The sequence below is a fragment of the Hyperoodon ampullatus genome (assembly GCF_949752795.1).
Source record: "Hyperoodon ampullatus genome assembly, chromosome: 7".
Taxonomy (NCBI): Eukaryota; Metazoa; Chordata; class Mammalia; order Artiodactyla; family Ziphiidae; genus Hyperoodon; species Hyperoodon ampullatus.
Genome location: NC_136920.1, coordinates 3,015,930 through 3,031,751, shown reverse-complemented (window position 1 = coordinate 3,031,751; position 15,822 = coordinate 3,015,930). Strand labels below are relative to the sequence as shown.

Genomic DNA, 15,822 nt, shown 5'->3' with positions numbered 1-15,822 from the left:
GCTGGCCAGGGGATGGACAGGGCCCAGCTCCAGCCACCTCGGCCTGGGCCCAGTCTGCTCTCTTCCAGGCCTGCTCCTCCTGGGAAGGCCAGGGCATACGGAAGAGGTGGGCAGCTGGGCCAGCGGTGGCGAGTTGGACCATCCTCTCCTGGGCTCTCCCTCTTCCCACCCTTGGTGGTCCCAACTTCCCTCTACCAAGAGGGTCCTCTACTGGACCAGGCTCACTTCCCACCCCGCAACACACCCGCCCAGGTCCTCTGGGTTCTGTGAGGCCAGAGTTCACACGGGGGCTCCCATGATCGCCCTGGGGCCCTTGCCTACCGCCCAGGCCAGCCTGGCAGTGGGTAGTGGTGTACGCTAGGGCTGGGGTTGGGCTGGGATGAGATGAGGTTCAGGTGCGGCATGCACCGGAGGCTGGGGGTCTGGCTGCTGGATCTGGTGCTGGCTTTGGGCCTGGACAGCCTTCGGCTCGAGGGCTGGGGCCTGAGGCCACCTCTAGGGCTCTCAGAGCAGTCATTGCAGCCAGCCCCTGACCCAGGCTAGGCCCCAGACTACCCAGGGCTCTGAGGCGACGCCCCCGGAACTGCAGATCTGCGGACCCCCAGGAGCTGCTGCCCCTGTCAGATGGCATGAGAGACCTGGGAGGAGATGGGGTCAGGTTGTAGCCCAGTGTCCTGGAAGGCTCTGGAAAAGAAGGAAAGAGACAGCATGTCAGACAAGGGCCCCCAAGGAGTCACTTGGGGCGGTCACCATGGGCAGGGCTGCAGTGTCCACTGTGGCTCCTCCCCTTAGCCCTTCACCCCCCCCCAAGGCAGCACCCCACTGCCCCTCTTCCTGTGCTCCCCAGGGAAGTTGTGGCCCCTCGGCCCTGTGACCTCTGACCTTTGCTTGAGCTGGACCCACCTCTGGGGAAGTCTGGGCTCTGGCTTTGTGTCACTGGGTCCTGTCCCCCGGGGCATGCTCACAGGCTGGTGGCCCTGGGGCAGTTCCCGAACCTCCCCTATAGAGCGAGGCCCTGGCACCCACCTGAGGGCAGGCTGGGTGGGTGTGTCTGTGGTCGCCCAGAGCCCACCCGGACCCGGACTGGAGTAGGAGGTCCTGGCACCCCTTTGTCCCTCACTGGCTGTCACCCCTCCAGCCACTCCTCCTGGCTGCCTGCCTGCTCCCCCTCCACCTCTCCACCCCTCCTGGCTGTCTCATGGCCCACCTTCCCCAGCCCCTCCCTGCAGGCCGCAGCCAGCACAGGAAGTGCAGAGCTTTGACCTGCCCTATTCCTGCTCCATCCTGGCTTCCTTGATGCGAACCCGCCCCCAATGCCACGCCACCCTGGAGGGTCATTGGGCCAGTCTTGCAGCCTACACTCCTGTGGCCCCTGCTTACAATGCCCCCTCCCCGGGTTTGCCCACCCAGCTGTTCTGCCAGTCGGTTCAGACCCTTCCTCCAGGAAGCCTCCCTGAGGCCTGCTGGGTGAGGGGTCTCTCTGCCTCAAGGCCCTGCATTTGCTCCTCTCAGCCATGGTCACTCTGAAGCCAGTGTCCCTGAGGGAGGGCCTCGCCCTGGCTTAATTCTGTGTCCCGAGCCCAGCACAGGCCCTGTCTGCAGAGGAAGGGCGGTACCCCTCCCCACCTTGGTCTCCTGCCCGTCTGGTGGCCTTGCTCCCTTTGCTGGCCTTGTGCCATGCTCCCCTCAGGACTTCTGGCGGGTCTGTCCTGCTTGTTGGTCCTGGCCCCTCACTGCCCCCACCCCTGGGGCCACTTGCTCTTTCATTCAGGACCCCTCTGGCCTCTGCTCACACTGCCCTTCTCTGGAGGGCCTTCTCTCTCTCTCTCATCCAGCCCTGGTGGCCACATGGTCCCATGGGCTCAGGGGAGGGGGACTTGGGGTTGGAACCCCTCGGTCGTGAGACCCCACCCCCAAGAGAGGACCTCCCCATCCCACCCATCTCAGAGCCTGGCTGAGGAGCGGGCAGAGCTGGTCTGAGCCTGTGTGCGCGGTCACGCCGGTACCTGGGGCCAGGCTCAGGGGGCTGGGGCGAGTCTTGGGCCCAGCCTTGTGCTGCTCTTCTTCAGGGCCCTTCTGTGGGCCCCTGGGGGCGGCGGCCCCCTCCTCCCGGGACTCCAGGCACCTACTGGGGAGGGGACTGGGGTGCGGGGAAGGGGAGAGGCTGCAGCCCTGCCCCTCCTTTGGAGCCAATCCCAGATGAGTGTGGCTCCGGGCTGGTGCCCCAGCCTTGGGCTCCCATGACCAGCCCATCCAGCCACCGGGAGGACCAGCAAGCACTCAGCCAAGGCAGGTCCCAGCCAGAAGCCCCCACCGGTCGGGACACACAGGGTGGCGGGGCCAGGCTGGGGGGCAGTGAGCACCCACCGCAGGCGTAGCTCCCTCAAGGCTGGAAGCCCGGCCGAGGCCAGGAGGTGGCAGCTGTCTGCAGGGTCAGGCCCTGGGGTGGAGGCCCGGGCAGCCAGGTCTTCGGGCCCGGGCGGCGGCAGCCTCTCTGGGTGTGCCCCAGCCTGGGGAGGGATGGGCTGGTTCAGGGGCACGGCCTTCGGGGGGTGCTGGGGCAGGCGCCGTCAGGCCGGGGCACGGCCCCCTGTGGGGAGCAGGCTGTACCTGGCACTGGTGCCGGCGCTCCTGCAGGCCTTTGGCGGGGTTTCCACAGAGGACCCTGCTGGCACCTGAAGAAGAGGGTGCGGCTGGGCCTAGTTCGGGGCTGAGGGGCTACAGGGCAGCTTCACGCCGAGGTGGGTCGCCTACCGTGGGTGAGGCTGCTGGCGTCGTCCTCTGGGGCTGGGCCCTGGGGAAGAAGGCCTGCAGGCAGGGGGCCCCCGGGGACCAGCAGGGGGTGGGGCCAGGGCCTGGGGGCCCTGCGCTGGGTCTCGGGTGAGCATAGCTCGGGGCTGCGTCTCCAAACGGGGGATCTGTGGGCAGAACCTGCACAACAGTCAAAATCAGAGGTCATCAAGGCCCACGCCAGCCGGCCACCCAGGATCCCCCAAGGTGAACCCCGTCCACGGAGCAGGGCCCCCCACCACCCAGCATCCATGTGCCCAAGGCCCAGCGCCACCAGGGGGCAGGTTTGGCCCTCCTTTCCCCCTGAGGATGGTTGGGGAGGCCCCCACCAGGGTGGCTCACAGGGAGGGTGTCCTGGCCTGGGGGTGGGTGTGCAGGGCTCTGGGGATGGAGCAGGCTGGGGGGGGCCGGGGGTTCGAGGCTGAGAAGGGACACGAGGCGGCTCTCCGTCTCTGAGAGACCTGTGGGCGGGGCCAGTGGTGGGGGGGTGGAGCCCTCTCCTGGGGCAGCCCCAGCCCGAGGCTCCTGTACCGCTACCGTCTGTACCCAGCCCGGGGAGCAGGCTGTCCAGGACGCTGCCCTCCTTGATGGCCTCCTTCACCATGAGCCAGTCGTGGTCCAGCTTCCGGGAGGTCGGCAGGCGTGTGTGTGTGGCCGGCAACTCATCCAAGACCTGCAGCTGGGGGATGAGCTTCCTGACCTCTGCCCGGTAGTTGTAGCCCTGGGGCACCTGCGGTGGGGGTGGCAGGCCTGCGTCCGGTGGGCCCGTCAGGCCAGCATCGCCCTGTAGCCGCTACCCCCAGACCTGCTGGGGGGCAGTGCAGGGGAGCTGGGGGTTGGGGATGCCATCTCTCTCTGCCCAGGCTGCCAGGCCAGCCAGGGTCACTCTGGGACAGCAGGGACTGCAGGGACCCTGGGCTCTTACCCATGCATGACCTCACTCTCTGGGCTCACTGCCAGGGTCCAGGGGTGCCCTCTGGCCTGCGGAGCTGCCCTGAACTCAGAGCTCCGGCCCAGTGGGCAGCCGCTGTGCACGGGCACCACGAGTAGCTGGGCAGGCATGTGAGCTCTGGGTGTGCATGGGCAGTGCAGGGGGGTGTGCAGCCGCGGGCAATGTGCACAGGCCCCCGGTTTATGAGCAGTGCTGCAGGGGGTGGGGCTGCCTCTGCACGGGGCCCGCACGGGTGTGTGTATGTGAGCGTGCGTGCTCATGTACATGACTCTACGTGGAGACTGTACAGAACACGCGTGGTTCCCCATGGCGTGTGCACAGACCTCTTGGGGTGTACGCGTGGCCCTTCAGAGTCCGGTCCTGGCCCAGGAGGACAAGCTGGCAGCCGCTGGGCCTCCAGCAACATGGGAATGAGCTCCCAGTGAAGAAGCCCCCGGCAACAGGCGGGTGTGCCCTAGGCGTGTGCCCTGGGATCCCCTGCGACCCGGCCGGCGTTCAGGTGGGCAAAGCAGTGCCCGGGCCGAGAGGCTGGAGCTACAGAGCGCCTCCCCGCCCGGTGCCCACCTGGTGGATGGGGCCGGGGCCGGGCCGCAGGCATAGCGGGTTGCCGTCCAGGGTGAGCGTGGCCAGCCGCGGGCACAGCTGCAGGTAGCGCAGCTGCCCCGGGTCCTCCACACAGTTGCCCTCCAGGTCCAGCACCTCCAGCTGCTCAAGCAGGCACAGCGGGCTCAGGTCCGAGACGTCGTTGTAGGAAAGGTAGAGTTCCTGGGGGGCATGAGGGGGCTCAGTCAGGGCCCCCACGCCTCCTGCACCCCCCAGAGCGCCGCAGACCCACCTTCAGGGCCGGGAAGGAGCCGATGCCATCCAGGTCAGCCAGGCCGCAGCGAGCCAGCCACAGCACCTGCAGGTGGCCCAGGGAGGTGCCCAGGTCCCTGCAGAGGGTAGGGTTGGCTGGTCAGTGCGGTCCTGGGGCGGAGGGTCGTGTCTCGGTGGCCGTGAAGGCCCTGTGCCATGCCTCCTGCCCAGCCGCCACCCACATCTGTCTGTCTCCAGGTTCGGGGACAGTTGTGACTGGCTTGGGTGGCCTCCAGGCCGAGGAAGGGGCTCCAGAGCCCCCGGCCCCCTGTCTTCCCTCCTGGCTGCAGCCGCCTGTCTTGGGCACCTTATCCAACCCCTGCAGGGTCCGGGCCTGGCTGCAGGAGCTGCCCTCGTGCTAGACGGCCGCTGCCCGCTGCAGTGGGTGTGGGCGAGATGTCCCCTCCCCAGCGGGGTCAGCCGGGGTGTCCTCCCTCCCTCTTTCCCCCCGGCCGTTTTTGTGGATGATTTCCCTGTGTCACAGCCCCTCCCCCTGCCCCCACCTGGGACTTGTTTGTGCCACCCTCCCTTGGCGGCCGCTCCCCTGCCAGTGGGCAGGCTGGGGCTCTCCCATCTGCCCCCCACCTCAGTGGGCCCCACCTCTGCCCGCAGGGTCGTCTCAGCCTGGGTGGCCCTCGTCTCCTGTCTGGGCACCAGCCCACTGTTGCACGTCCTTTCCATCAGCTTCTGGGATGTTCCCTTTTGTATTTTCTCTCCTCGCGGTCTCTGCTCTCATATCTGGAGCTCAGCCTCTCACGTGTGGTCTCTGAGAAGGAGCTTGTTCTCATCCCTTCTCTCTCCCATTTCCATCTCTTTGCCTTTCCTCTGCTTTCTGGGAGATTCCCTTCTCTTCCAACAATGCTGGTAACATTTTTTGTCAGCCCTCATACATTTAATTCCCAAGCGCCCTTCGTTGTTCTCTGATCTTATTTCATGGCATTCTGTTCTTGTTTTGAGGGTGCAAAGAAGCCACGTCTTCTTCCGTGTCTCTCAGAACATTCACTGAAGGTGCCTGGATGTTTTACTCCCCTCCTGGCATTGTCTGCTTCCTCTGGGGTCCTGTGGGTTTGTCCTGACTTCTCCCTTTCATGCTGGGGGTATTGCTATATTCCTAATTATACTATTAATAGCTTCTTGGGCATTCAGATTGGGAATGAGGGTCTGAAATGCTGCCTGGAAATGCTGACTCACTGGAGATGCTGAGGTGAGGGGCTTCCCTGCGGTGATGAGGTGGCACACGTTGGTCCTTGCTGGCGCCCTGCCCTCCCTGCCCCGGCTCCAGCAGCTCTGGTCTCCCCATGGTCCTGAATCACACCTGCACTGTGGTGCGCCGGGTCTCGGCATCTGCTCTTCCTCCTGCTTTAGGGGCTCTGCCTGCTCCCCTGGTCCACGTGAAGGCACCTCCTCACTTCTGAGGTGTTCCTGGCCCGCCTCACCTTTCTGCATCGCTGGGGCCCATCTTCCGGTTCACAAATTCTCCTTCGGTTACGTCTCATCCACCGATTAACCTGTATGTTGCGTTTTTAAAGTTCTGTTCTGTTACCGTAATCTCCACCTTTAGTTACAGAGATTCCATGTTCCTCCCCAGTCTATTGCCTTCAATGCATTTTCCAATCATCTTTTTTTTTTTTTTTTTTTTTGCAGTTAGCGGGCCTCTCAGTGCTGTGGCCTCTCCTGCTGAGGAGTACAGGCTCCGGACGCGCAGGCCCAGCGGCCATGGCTCACGGGCCCAGCCGCTCCACGGCATGTGGGATCCTCCCGGACCGGGGCACGAACCCGTGTCCCCTGCATCGGCAGGAGGACTCTCAACCACTGCGCCACCAGGGAAGCCCCCAATCATCTTTTAATTGGCTGAAATTTGCATCTCATGATTCTTTCAAGAGGGGCTAATCAAACTATTTTCCTTTATCTCTTACTCATTCCAAAATGTTGGCTGGGTATGAAATTCTTGATTCATACCGTCTTTCTGCTGGGCCATGTAGACATCATTCTACTGTCTTCTGGCTTTGAGTGTTTCTATGGAGAAGTCTGAGGAAAACTTCCTTTTATTTCTCTTCTTAAAGGAAGACTTGATCTCTTTCCTTGGCTGCCCCCAATATGATCTGTGTCTTGAAGTCCAAGAACTTTATTAGGATATGTTTCAGGGTTGGCAATTCAGTTTCAGTTTTTTATTTCAATCTGTAGATTGAAAGTTTTCTTTTATGTCTGACAAGTTTTCTTTATTGTTTAAGCATCTGTTAGGTTCTATTGTTTCTCTTCACTTCTGTAAAGATTACAATTCTGCACATGCCAACCTCTGCTAGCTGCCCTCCAGGATTCTTTTATTTATTTTTATTTTTTAAAATTAATTAATTTTTGGCTGCATTGGGTTTTCGTTACTGCATGCGGGCTTTTCTCTAGTTGTGGTGAGTGGGGGCTTCTCTGTTGTGGTGCATGGGCTTCTCATTGCGGTGGTTTCTCTTGTTGTGGAGCACAGGTTTTAGGCGCACGAGCTTCAGTAGTTGCAGCATGTGGGCTGAGTAGTTGTGGCTCGCGGGCTCTAGAGAGCAGGCTTAGTAGTTGTGGCGCACAGGCTTAGTTGCTCCGCGGCATGTGGGATCTTCCCGGACAAGGGCTGGAACCTGTGTCCCCTGCATTGGCAGGCGGATTCTTAACCACTGCGCCACCAGAGAAGCCCTAGAAAGTTAGATCTCTAAATATATTTATCAAAAAACTGGAAGGAGTAGAACAATTAAGCTAAGCATTCAGCTCAAGGAGCCAGAAAAAGAACAACAGCAAATAACAAAAGAACACGAAGGAAAGATGTAATCAAGATTAGAATAGAACCAGTAATAACTAGAAAAACCATAGAGAAGATTAACAGAGCCCAGTGCTGATTCTTTGAACAAACTCTATACCAACATTCTTGGAAACTAGACAAAGCTGGTGCCAAAAGAAAGAAAACTAGACTAATAACCACTAAAGAAATTAAAGTGATTAACACCCCTCGCCCCACCCCCACCAAGTCCCCGGATCTGGATCAGTTTTAAAAATAAGATCTATCATGGAATAGACAATCTCTATCTTCCACAATAATTTCCTGTACAGGAAGTTTCAAAAAATTAAGCAGTTGAAGAGAACAATAAAAGGGAGGGCCCCGTCTGAGTCAGTCCTTGATTCCAGGACCAGAGAAGTACAAACTGGGGCATTAATGCACTATCACTCATGAAGACTGATGTGAAAATTGCAAAGCAAATATTATTTTAACTTTACAGTGATTTAAAAATAACTCATCAAGTAGTGTTACTGCAGGAATGTAAGGATGAATTACCATCACAAAATCTGTCAGTGGAATCCAGTGCATAAATAGACTAAAGGAGAAATATCATTTTATGATCATGTCAATAGATGCAGAGGAACCCAGACACATACCCATTAAGATCGGGAACAAACCAAGGATGCCTGCTACTGTCATTGCCACTGTCTAACATTGTACTGGCTAGTAGATCCTGGCCAAAGCAATAAGACAAGAAAGAGGAGCAGGAGGATTTGAGTGAAAGATAGCACTTGTAACTTGCTGATAACATCACCATCAATACAGAAACCCATCTGAATTAACAAATTATTTGAATTAATAGGACAGTTTGGCAATAATGTTAAATACAAAACAAAGGTACACTACTGCCAAAGGTAATAGACTCATTTATAAAAATCAATTGTTTTATTGATTTAAAAAATCTATTCTAGGGCTTCCCTGGTGGCGCAGTGGTTGAGAGTCCGCCTGCCGATGCAGGGGACACAGGTTCGTGCCCTGGTCTGGGAAGATCCCACATGCCACAGAGTGGCTAGGCCCGTGAGCCATGGCCGATGGGCCTGCGTGTCCAGAGCCTGTGCTCCGCAACGGGAGAGACCACAACAGTGAGAGGCCCGCGAACCGAAAAAAAAAAAAAATCTATTCTAGGAAATCCAAAAAAGAGAGCACATATGTATACATATAGCTGATTCACTTTGCTGTACGGTAGAAACTAACAGAATATTGTAAAGCAACTATACTCCAATAAAAGTTAATAAAATAATAATTTAAAAATCTATTCTAAATCAGCATAGTGTTTCTCTAAATTTGCAACAATCAAACAGAATACAGCAGAATCAGGCCCTCATCCATGATTATAAAAATACTATAACTATGTGGGAATTAATTCAGTTCTGGTTTCAGGGAGCCCTGCCTTCAGAGGAGGCTGGTGTCCTGCCCTGTCCCAAGTGGCAGCAGGGTGCACAGGTAGGGGTCCTGGTTAGCTCACTGCAATCATAATTCCATTCCCTTACTAGTGGTTGGTGTAAGAGAGTATATACATGATACAGTTCTGGCCAAAGAAACACAGAAGAGTGCTGGGAACCTTCTTGTTCTTACTGATGGACACAGGAAAGCACATTTCCTGTTATGGGATGAATTGCATCCTCCCGCCCCACCCCCCCACCCCGCCAAATTCATATGTTGGAGTCCTAACCTTCAGGACCTCAGAATGTGATCTGATGTGGAAACAGGGTCTCTGAAGATGTAATTGGTGGAGGTGAGGTGAGCCCTAATCCAATATGACTGGTGTCCTTACAAAATGGGGAAATTTGGATCTGGACACAGGGAGAAGAAGGCCACGTGAGCTGAAGGCAGAGATTGGGGTGATGAGTCTACAAGCCAAGGAACGTCAAAGGTGGCCAGGAAACCCCCAGGAGTGAGGAGTGAGCTGGGTTCTCCCTCTGCCTCAGAAGGAGATACACCTTGATCTTGACTCGTGGTCTCCAGACCTGAGGGAGTCAGTTTCTGCTGTTCAAGACACCTGGTTCGTGGTGCTTTGTTCAGCAACCCTAGAAGACTAGCTACCATACTCCCTCAGCCCACCAACATGGCTGCAGCAGCCCCAGGCATGGGGATGGGGGCCACATCCTGAGGGGCCACCGGCTGCGTGAGCCACCACCGGGCTCCTTGTGTGCCCTCAAAGACAGGGATTCTCACCTATTCTGTTCCCTGACATATCCTCTGTGCTTAGAACAGGGTTTGCCCCGTGGTCCTTAGGCACTTAAGGGATAAAGAATTTCTCACTCCTCAGGCCGGTTGGATGCAGGTTTCTGTAACTTGCAGCTGAAAGCGTTCTAACCTATAAACTTTACCGAAGAAGTTTAAAGACTCTATTAAAAACATTAAAGCACACATGAATGGAGAGCTATACCATATTCATGGATGTATATAACGTAAAAATTTACCCAAATGAGCATGTGATTTTAAAATTCCAAAACAAAACAAAACAAAATCCTGAAAGATAAGGGTGTGTGAAACCCAGCAAACTGATTGCAAAACTCAAATGCAAGAATAAGTGCTCAGGAATAGCTAGGTCAGTTTGGAAAAAGGGAAACTACGATGATTAACACATATCAGGAGTGGAAGCAACCTCACAGATAAGTAGGATTAAAGACCCAAAAATGAAAAGTGAGACCATAAATGAATAGAAGAAAAAGTAGAATATCTCCAAGACCTTGGGGTGTGGACAAACCTAAAAAACACCCACAATACCAGCCAGAACTGATGGACTGGAACAAATCAAAATGAGGGGTTTCTGTTTAAGTGAAAGCCACCATGGTCTGAGTTCATGGGAGGAGGAAGGGTGGAGAGTCTTCAGGGGACACACACACGATTAAGTTGTAGTGAGAACTGTCCCTTCAATCATTTTAATGATCTCCAAGTTAGTTGTTGAGTTTCAGAGATTGTTACTGTGGTTTCCCCACACAGTGGTCCTGGTGAAGGATGCTCGTCGGATGCTGGCCAGCCTGGAAACCAGCCCCATCTGTCCTCACGTCAGTGACACTTTCAGGGGCTGAATTCTCTCTCAGCTTCAGATGAAGCGACAGCCGTCACATGAGAATTACTTTCCCATCCTCATAACACTGCCTGAGGTTTTAATGTCTTGACTCTCTCTGTCATCAGCTAAGCTGTAATACTACTTCATTGCACTGTCATATTGAATTAGCTTCCTTTTACAAATATTTGTTTACTATCACTCCGTGGAGATTTGCAAACAACATTTGGCCAAGTTTCAGGATTCGCTAACAGACAACTTAAAGATTCCTTACATTTTTCACTGTCGTTATCAAGGAACAGAACACATGTTTTATATAAATCATGATTTAATTTTTTCTTGGAATTGATTTTTTTTGAAATCAAATATTTTGTTTTGTTACAAATGGTAACGAATACTTAATTTTATACCTTCCACTTCTCTTTGTAGTTTCCATCCTTTATTTTATGTTTTCTATATATTTTATTGTTCTTTGAGCTAATTTTGTAAGCCTTAATAATGAAGGAGTAAATATGATTTTGTTTTGTCTTTGTTAACTTAAAGTATTGACGTCTCTGTCAGAATATTGCTGAACCATGTATCGGTACTAAAGGCAATTCTGAGAACCTGCTTTCCAGACCCTTCCTTGCAGGCCCAGGAGCCATGCAGGAGCCGTGGAAGCTGGCATCCACCTGCTTGTCCCTGCCTACGGGGGCCATGCGGCCTCTGATCTTCTTTGCTTCCACTTCTAGGCTTTCAGGCGTTTTTCAAATTCTTTTTGATGTTTATTCAACAAACAGCAGTACAAATAGGAAAAATCGTGCAAGGCTGCTTAATGAATACCTTTATCATCTCCTCTGGAAATGACTGGATACTTACAGCCCATTTAAAACATCAGGAGAACTTTCTAGAATGGGGACTGGCCTCCCACTGCCCCAGGACGGCTGTCTGGCCGCATAAAACCAGCAGGGTTGGGCTTCCCTTGTGGGGCAGTGGTTAGGAATCCGCCTGCCAATGCAGGGGACCATGGTCCGGGAGAATCCCACATGCTGTGGAGCAACTAAGCCCGTGCGCCACAATTGCTGAGCCTGAGCTCTAGAGCCTGTGAGCCACAACTATTGAAGCCCGCGTGCCACAACTACTGAGGCCCACGCGTCTACAACACGAGAAGCCACCGCAATGAGAAGCCCACGCATCGCAATGAAGAGTGGCCCCCGCTCGCCACAACTAGAGAAAGCCCGCGCGCAGCAACGAAGACCCAACGCTGCCCAAAATAAATAAATAAAATAAATTTATAAAAAAATAAAACAAAAAAAAATCCCAGCAGGGTTTTCCTGACACCCATTTTGTTCAAACACCCAATAAACTCTGATATTACTTCAGCTTTGTTCTTTCCAGCCCGACGAAGTAAGCAAAAACCTTAATCTGTCCTGATTTTTGCATTTTGTCTTTTAAGCTATTAAGATGCTATTGTGTTTCACGTGGGGCCTGAAGTCCGGCTGGGCAGCAGCGGCCATGCTCCTCTGTTCGTCTTGCTGGGCTGATGGGGGCCGGCTCAACCCCCAGCTACGGCCCCACCAGCACGGGGACACAGCCCTGGGCTGTGGTGAGGGGTGTGGGGATGCCCCAAATCCAGAAGCTGGTCGGTGATGAGCCGCCCAGGCTCGCGGGTTGGGGGTCCTCTGCCAAAGGTCAGTGGGAGCCTTCTGGGCACCACAGGGAGGTCCCTGGAGACCTCGTCAGCCACAAAACCTGGTGGGACCAGCCCGACCCTGACTGCAGGCTCCGGGTAGCTGGTGTCACCCTCAGCGGGGCCTCCAGCTGACCAGGGGTGGGCGACGTGACCAGGGGTGGGCGTTAGGGCCGGGAGCCGGAGATAGTGGGATGCACAGGACCCCCCCCAGGCCGGCGGCACGCCCTCCCCCGTGACCCCCGCGGGGGGTGGACACTCACCTCAGGGAGCCCAGGCAGCTACCGTTCAGCTTCAGCTGGCTGAGGTTGGGCAGGTGCAGCCCTGTGGGGCCGCAGGAAGAGAGGTCAGCGCAGGCCCTGCCGCCCTTTGCACCTTCAGAGGCGTCAGTGCCCCTCGGCCCCTGCTGCCCGACGGCTGCTCTGAGGCCCAGGGGCAGGCTTGGGGCCACATGCTGATGTCTGAGGCCCTGCTTGAATGACGCAGGCCAGCAGGGGAGGGTGCAGGAGGCACCCCGTGGGGGCAGAGGCACACAGAAGGCCACGGGGCCATGGGACTCTGCGGGGAGGGGAGCCTGGCTGGCGCGGGTCTTGCCCCCAGGCCGCCTCCCACGGGGAACTGCGGGCACGCCCAGACCACACACTGGGCTCCAGAGCACGGCCCCCCCAGCCAGTGTCCCGTGCTCTCAGGGCCCCGGGAAAGGGTTCTCAGTCCCTGGAGAGAGGGGTGCAGGGCAGGTCTGTGGGTGCAGTGGTCCAAAGACCAGATCCTGGTGGGCAGGGCCCGAGCAGACCGAGCCTTCAAGCACGGCCTGGCTGGGATGGTGGTGGGTGTGCACGGGGGTGGCTCTCACCAAAGTTCCCCAGGCTGTTTTCGTGGGTGTTGACACACAGCTCCAGCACGCTCACCAGTCGGAGGTCATCCACCTGGGCCAGGGCCTGCTGCAGGAGTCGGTGGGGAGTCAGCCCTGAGAGCTGGACAGTAGTCACACACACCCCGCCCCCCCCCACCAGTGAAACTCCTGCTTTTGGCTGCAAGGCTGGAGCAGGTGGCAGGCGTTTCCCTGCCTCACCCATGTTGACTGCGGCCATGATTGGCTCCAGCTGGACGATAAGTGTGATGTGACAGGAGTGGAGATTGTGATCCTGTGTGGCTGGTGGGGCCGTTGCCAGAGAAGGGTGTGCCCTGAGGTGTGCTGGTGTCCTAACAAGACCCATGGAACAGACCCAGTGCAGCTCGGGGCCTGGAGCCCAGCTCTGCTCAGCACGGCCGAGCCCCAGCCTCCTTCAAACCCATGGACGGTACACTTGCACTGTAAGCTGATGAGTTTGGGGGTTGTCTGTTACGTAGCATCACTATAGCAATAGCTGACTCATACAAAACTTGGGACCTAGGTGCAGCTCCAATAGCTACCATAACAAAATGATGAAACGACGTGACACTGGATGGGGACTGGTGGGGGTGGTGTGTGACGTGAGTGTTACTGAAGCTGGAAAAATGGAGACCCAGGTCATGTGACAATGGAATTTTTGGTAAAAGGGTCTCCTGTAGTAACCTGGATGGCAGAAGATGCACACAATGAACCTGTGATGGGGGTGGAGAGGTGCCAGGCAATTGTGGGCAGAGTGAGCTGGCCACAGTTCACTGCATTTGATGAGGTTTTACAGAAGGCAGAGTTCAGAGCTGGTGGAGAGAGCCCAGGGGTCCTGGAACTCGTGGCTTGGAAAATAAAATGGCTTCTCAGCTCAAACCAGTAAAAGAAAAAACGAAGAAGTGCTTGGAGTTAGGATGACTCAGTAAGACTCAGCCTCAGGGAGAAACCAGTTGCCACATGCTGGCTACATGCGGGAGGGTCTGGGAGGACAGAGGCCTGAGACCCCCAGTTCCAGCAACTGATGGAAATGCTTCAGCAGCCACGCTTTGGCATGGTGGGCACTGGACTCAAATACGTTAGGAAGCAAGGGTGGACCTGGGGTGCTTGGGCCGCGCTCACACAGGCAGGCTCTCTCCCCAGCCAGGAGCTCGGTGGGGGAGGGGGAGGTCCCAGGGTGGACGGAGTAGCTCTGATCAAGGCGTGTCCCCAGCACCCAGCCCGTGCAGCAGCGGGGGCCGGCGGCCTGACGTGACGGGTCCACGCTGGACCAGGACCCTGGGTGCTGCGGGCGCTGCAGGCCTGGCTGGAGGGCGGACACACAGGGGCTGCTGGGGTGTGTGTGGAGGGGGCCGGCGGGAGTGTCCTGTCCACCTGCAGTGACCAGACCTCGTGGACCCTTCTCCGAGTTGGTCAGGAAAGTGCGTGGGGACCTCAGGCAGCCAGGCTTCCTTCTGCCGAGTGTTGGTGGGTGCGTCACCCCAGGGTCTCTAGGGGTCCCTCACCTGGGTGCAAGTGTTTGTGCGGGCTGGAGGGGTGCTGGGGAGCGCCTGGCCCTTAGCGTGGCCAATGACGGGCGAGGGGCATGGCCAGAAAGGGAAGGGGTCCGGTCACCAGGAGGTGCAGGGCTGCTCTCTAGGGTCACCGGGCAGGAACCTGCAGTCACAAGGGCTCTGCAGAACCTGCTGGGCCCCAGGGTGGGGGTGGGAAGCGGCTGCCACCGCATCCCAGGTTTGGGAGAAAGCCTTCAACAACTGCGCCAGATGCGGTCAGTGGGACCCCAGGATGCCCCGCCCTGCAGATGCCTCTCCCTCCTCTGCTCGTGGTTCCCTAAGTCTGTGCGCCACGCGCTTGGATGGGCTGTCACCCTTTTTCCCACAGGAATGAGGGGCCTTCTCTCTGGTTCACGGAGGGGTCCCTGGAGCCCAGCGCACGGTAGGGGCTCAGCAAATCTGTGGCTGGGCCTGGCTCAGGCCCTTCTGCGGCCTGAATTCCTGGGGGACATCTGTGTCACCAAGCACCTGGGGTTGGCCCAAGGGTGGAGCAGGCGCAGGGACCCCAGCGGGCCGAGGGCATCTGTCAGCCACGCGGGCCCCTGCGGCCGAGCCCAGCCCCCCGGCACTCACCAGTCGGGCAGGTGACAGGTGCTCCTCTGGCAGCCACCCGCTGTGGCTGCCCCCTCGGCTGCCCGGGGTCTTGCTCTGGGGGCGGGGCTTGTGCCAGCTCTGCCAGCTCAGCGCCCGCACTCGGACACTGGCTATGCTTGGCCGAGGCCCATGGGCTCTGTCCCAGGCCTGGTCCATTCACATCCAACCTGCTGGGTGTAGGCAGAGGGTAAAGCTGATCAGCCTCTGCTCTTCCTCTGATCCACAGCCCAGCCGAGACCCTGTGCAGCCCTTGATGTATGCACGCACACAACAAGCCCCCGGAGCCCACCTCTGGCCCAGAGAAGGCTGTAATGGTGAAGCCCCAGCCTGCCGGGGGCCTTGCCGTCTCCTCCCTCAGCCTGGGCTCACACCCCTGGCCTGGGCAGGCCGCCCTCCCTGTGTTTCTGCCCATCCTTTAGGGTCCATGCAGGGTGCCAGCTCTGGCCTACCCTCTGAGGCCCCATGTAGGCCAGGGAGGGGGGCTGCCTCGAGGTCCCATTCGCCCATGTGCTGCTGTAACCAGCAGCAAGCCTCTGCCTCAGGCCTTGTGCTGTGTGTCCTTCTCCACCTGATGGTCTCCGACCCTGGGGGGCTCAGGACCAGGGTCTTAGGCACTCCCCCCCACCCCTGTGCCCATTGAGACCCCCTCACCTGGAGGCAGCTGCTTTTTCCCACCGTGGGTCAAACATCTGGGCAAGAGGGCAGCATGT

At 57.2% G+C, this 15,822-nt stretch overlaps 1 protein-coding gene across 1 annotated transcript; it reads right to left on the bottom strand.

The window, feature by feature from the left end:
* Positions 1 to 391: 391 nt before the first annotated feature.
* On the bottom strand, positions 392 to 15,268 carry LRRC56 (leucine rich repeat containing 56; the record flags this gene model as incomplete). The annotated part of the gene is made up of 11 exons (XM_079708799.1): positions 392 to 684; positions 2,007 to 2,140; positions 2,368 to 2,510; positions 2,611 to 2,675; positions 2,755 to 2,931; positions 3,337 to 3,520; positions 4,307 to 4,507; positions 4,578 to 4,674; positions 12,358 to 12,418; positions 12,948 to 13,035; positions 15,092 to 15,268. 11 exons carry the CDS (start codon positions 15,266 to 15,268, stop codon positions 392 to 394), a joined length of 1,620 nt encoding a protein of 539 aa, XP_079564925.1.
* Positions 15,269 to 15,822: the final 554 nt, after the last annotated feature.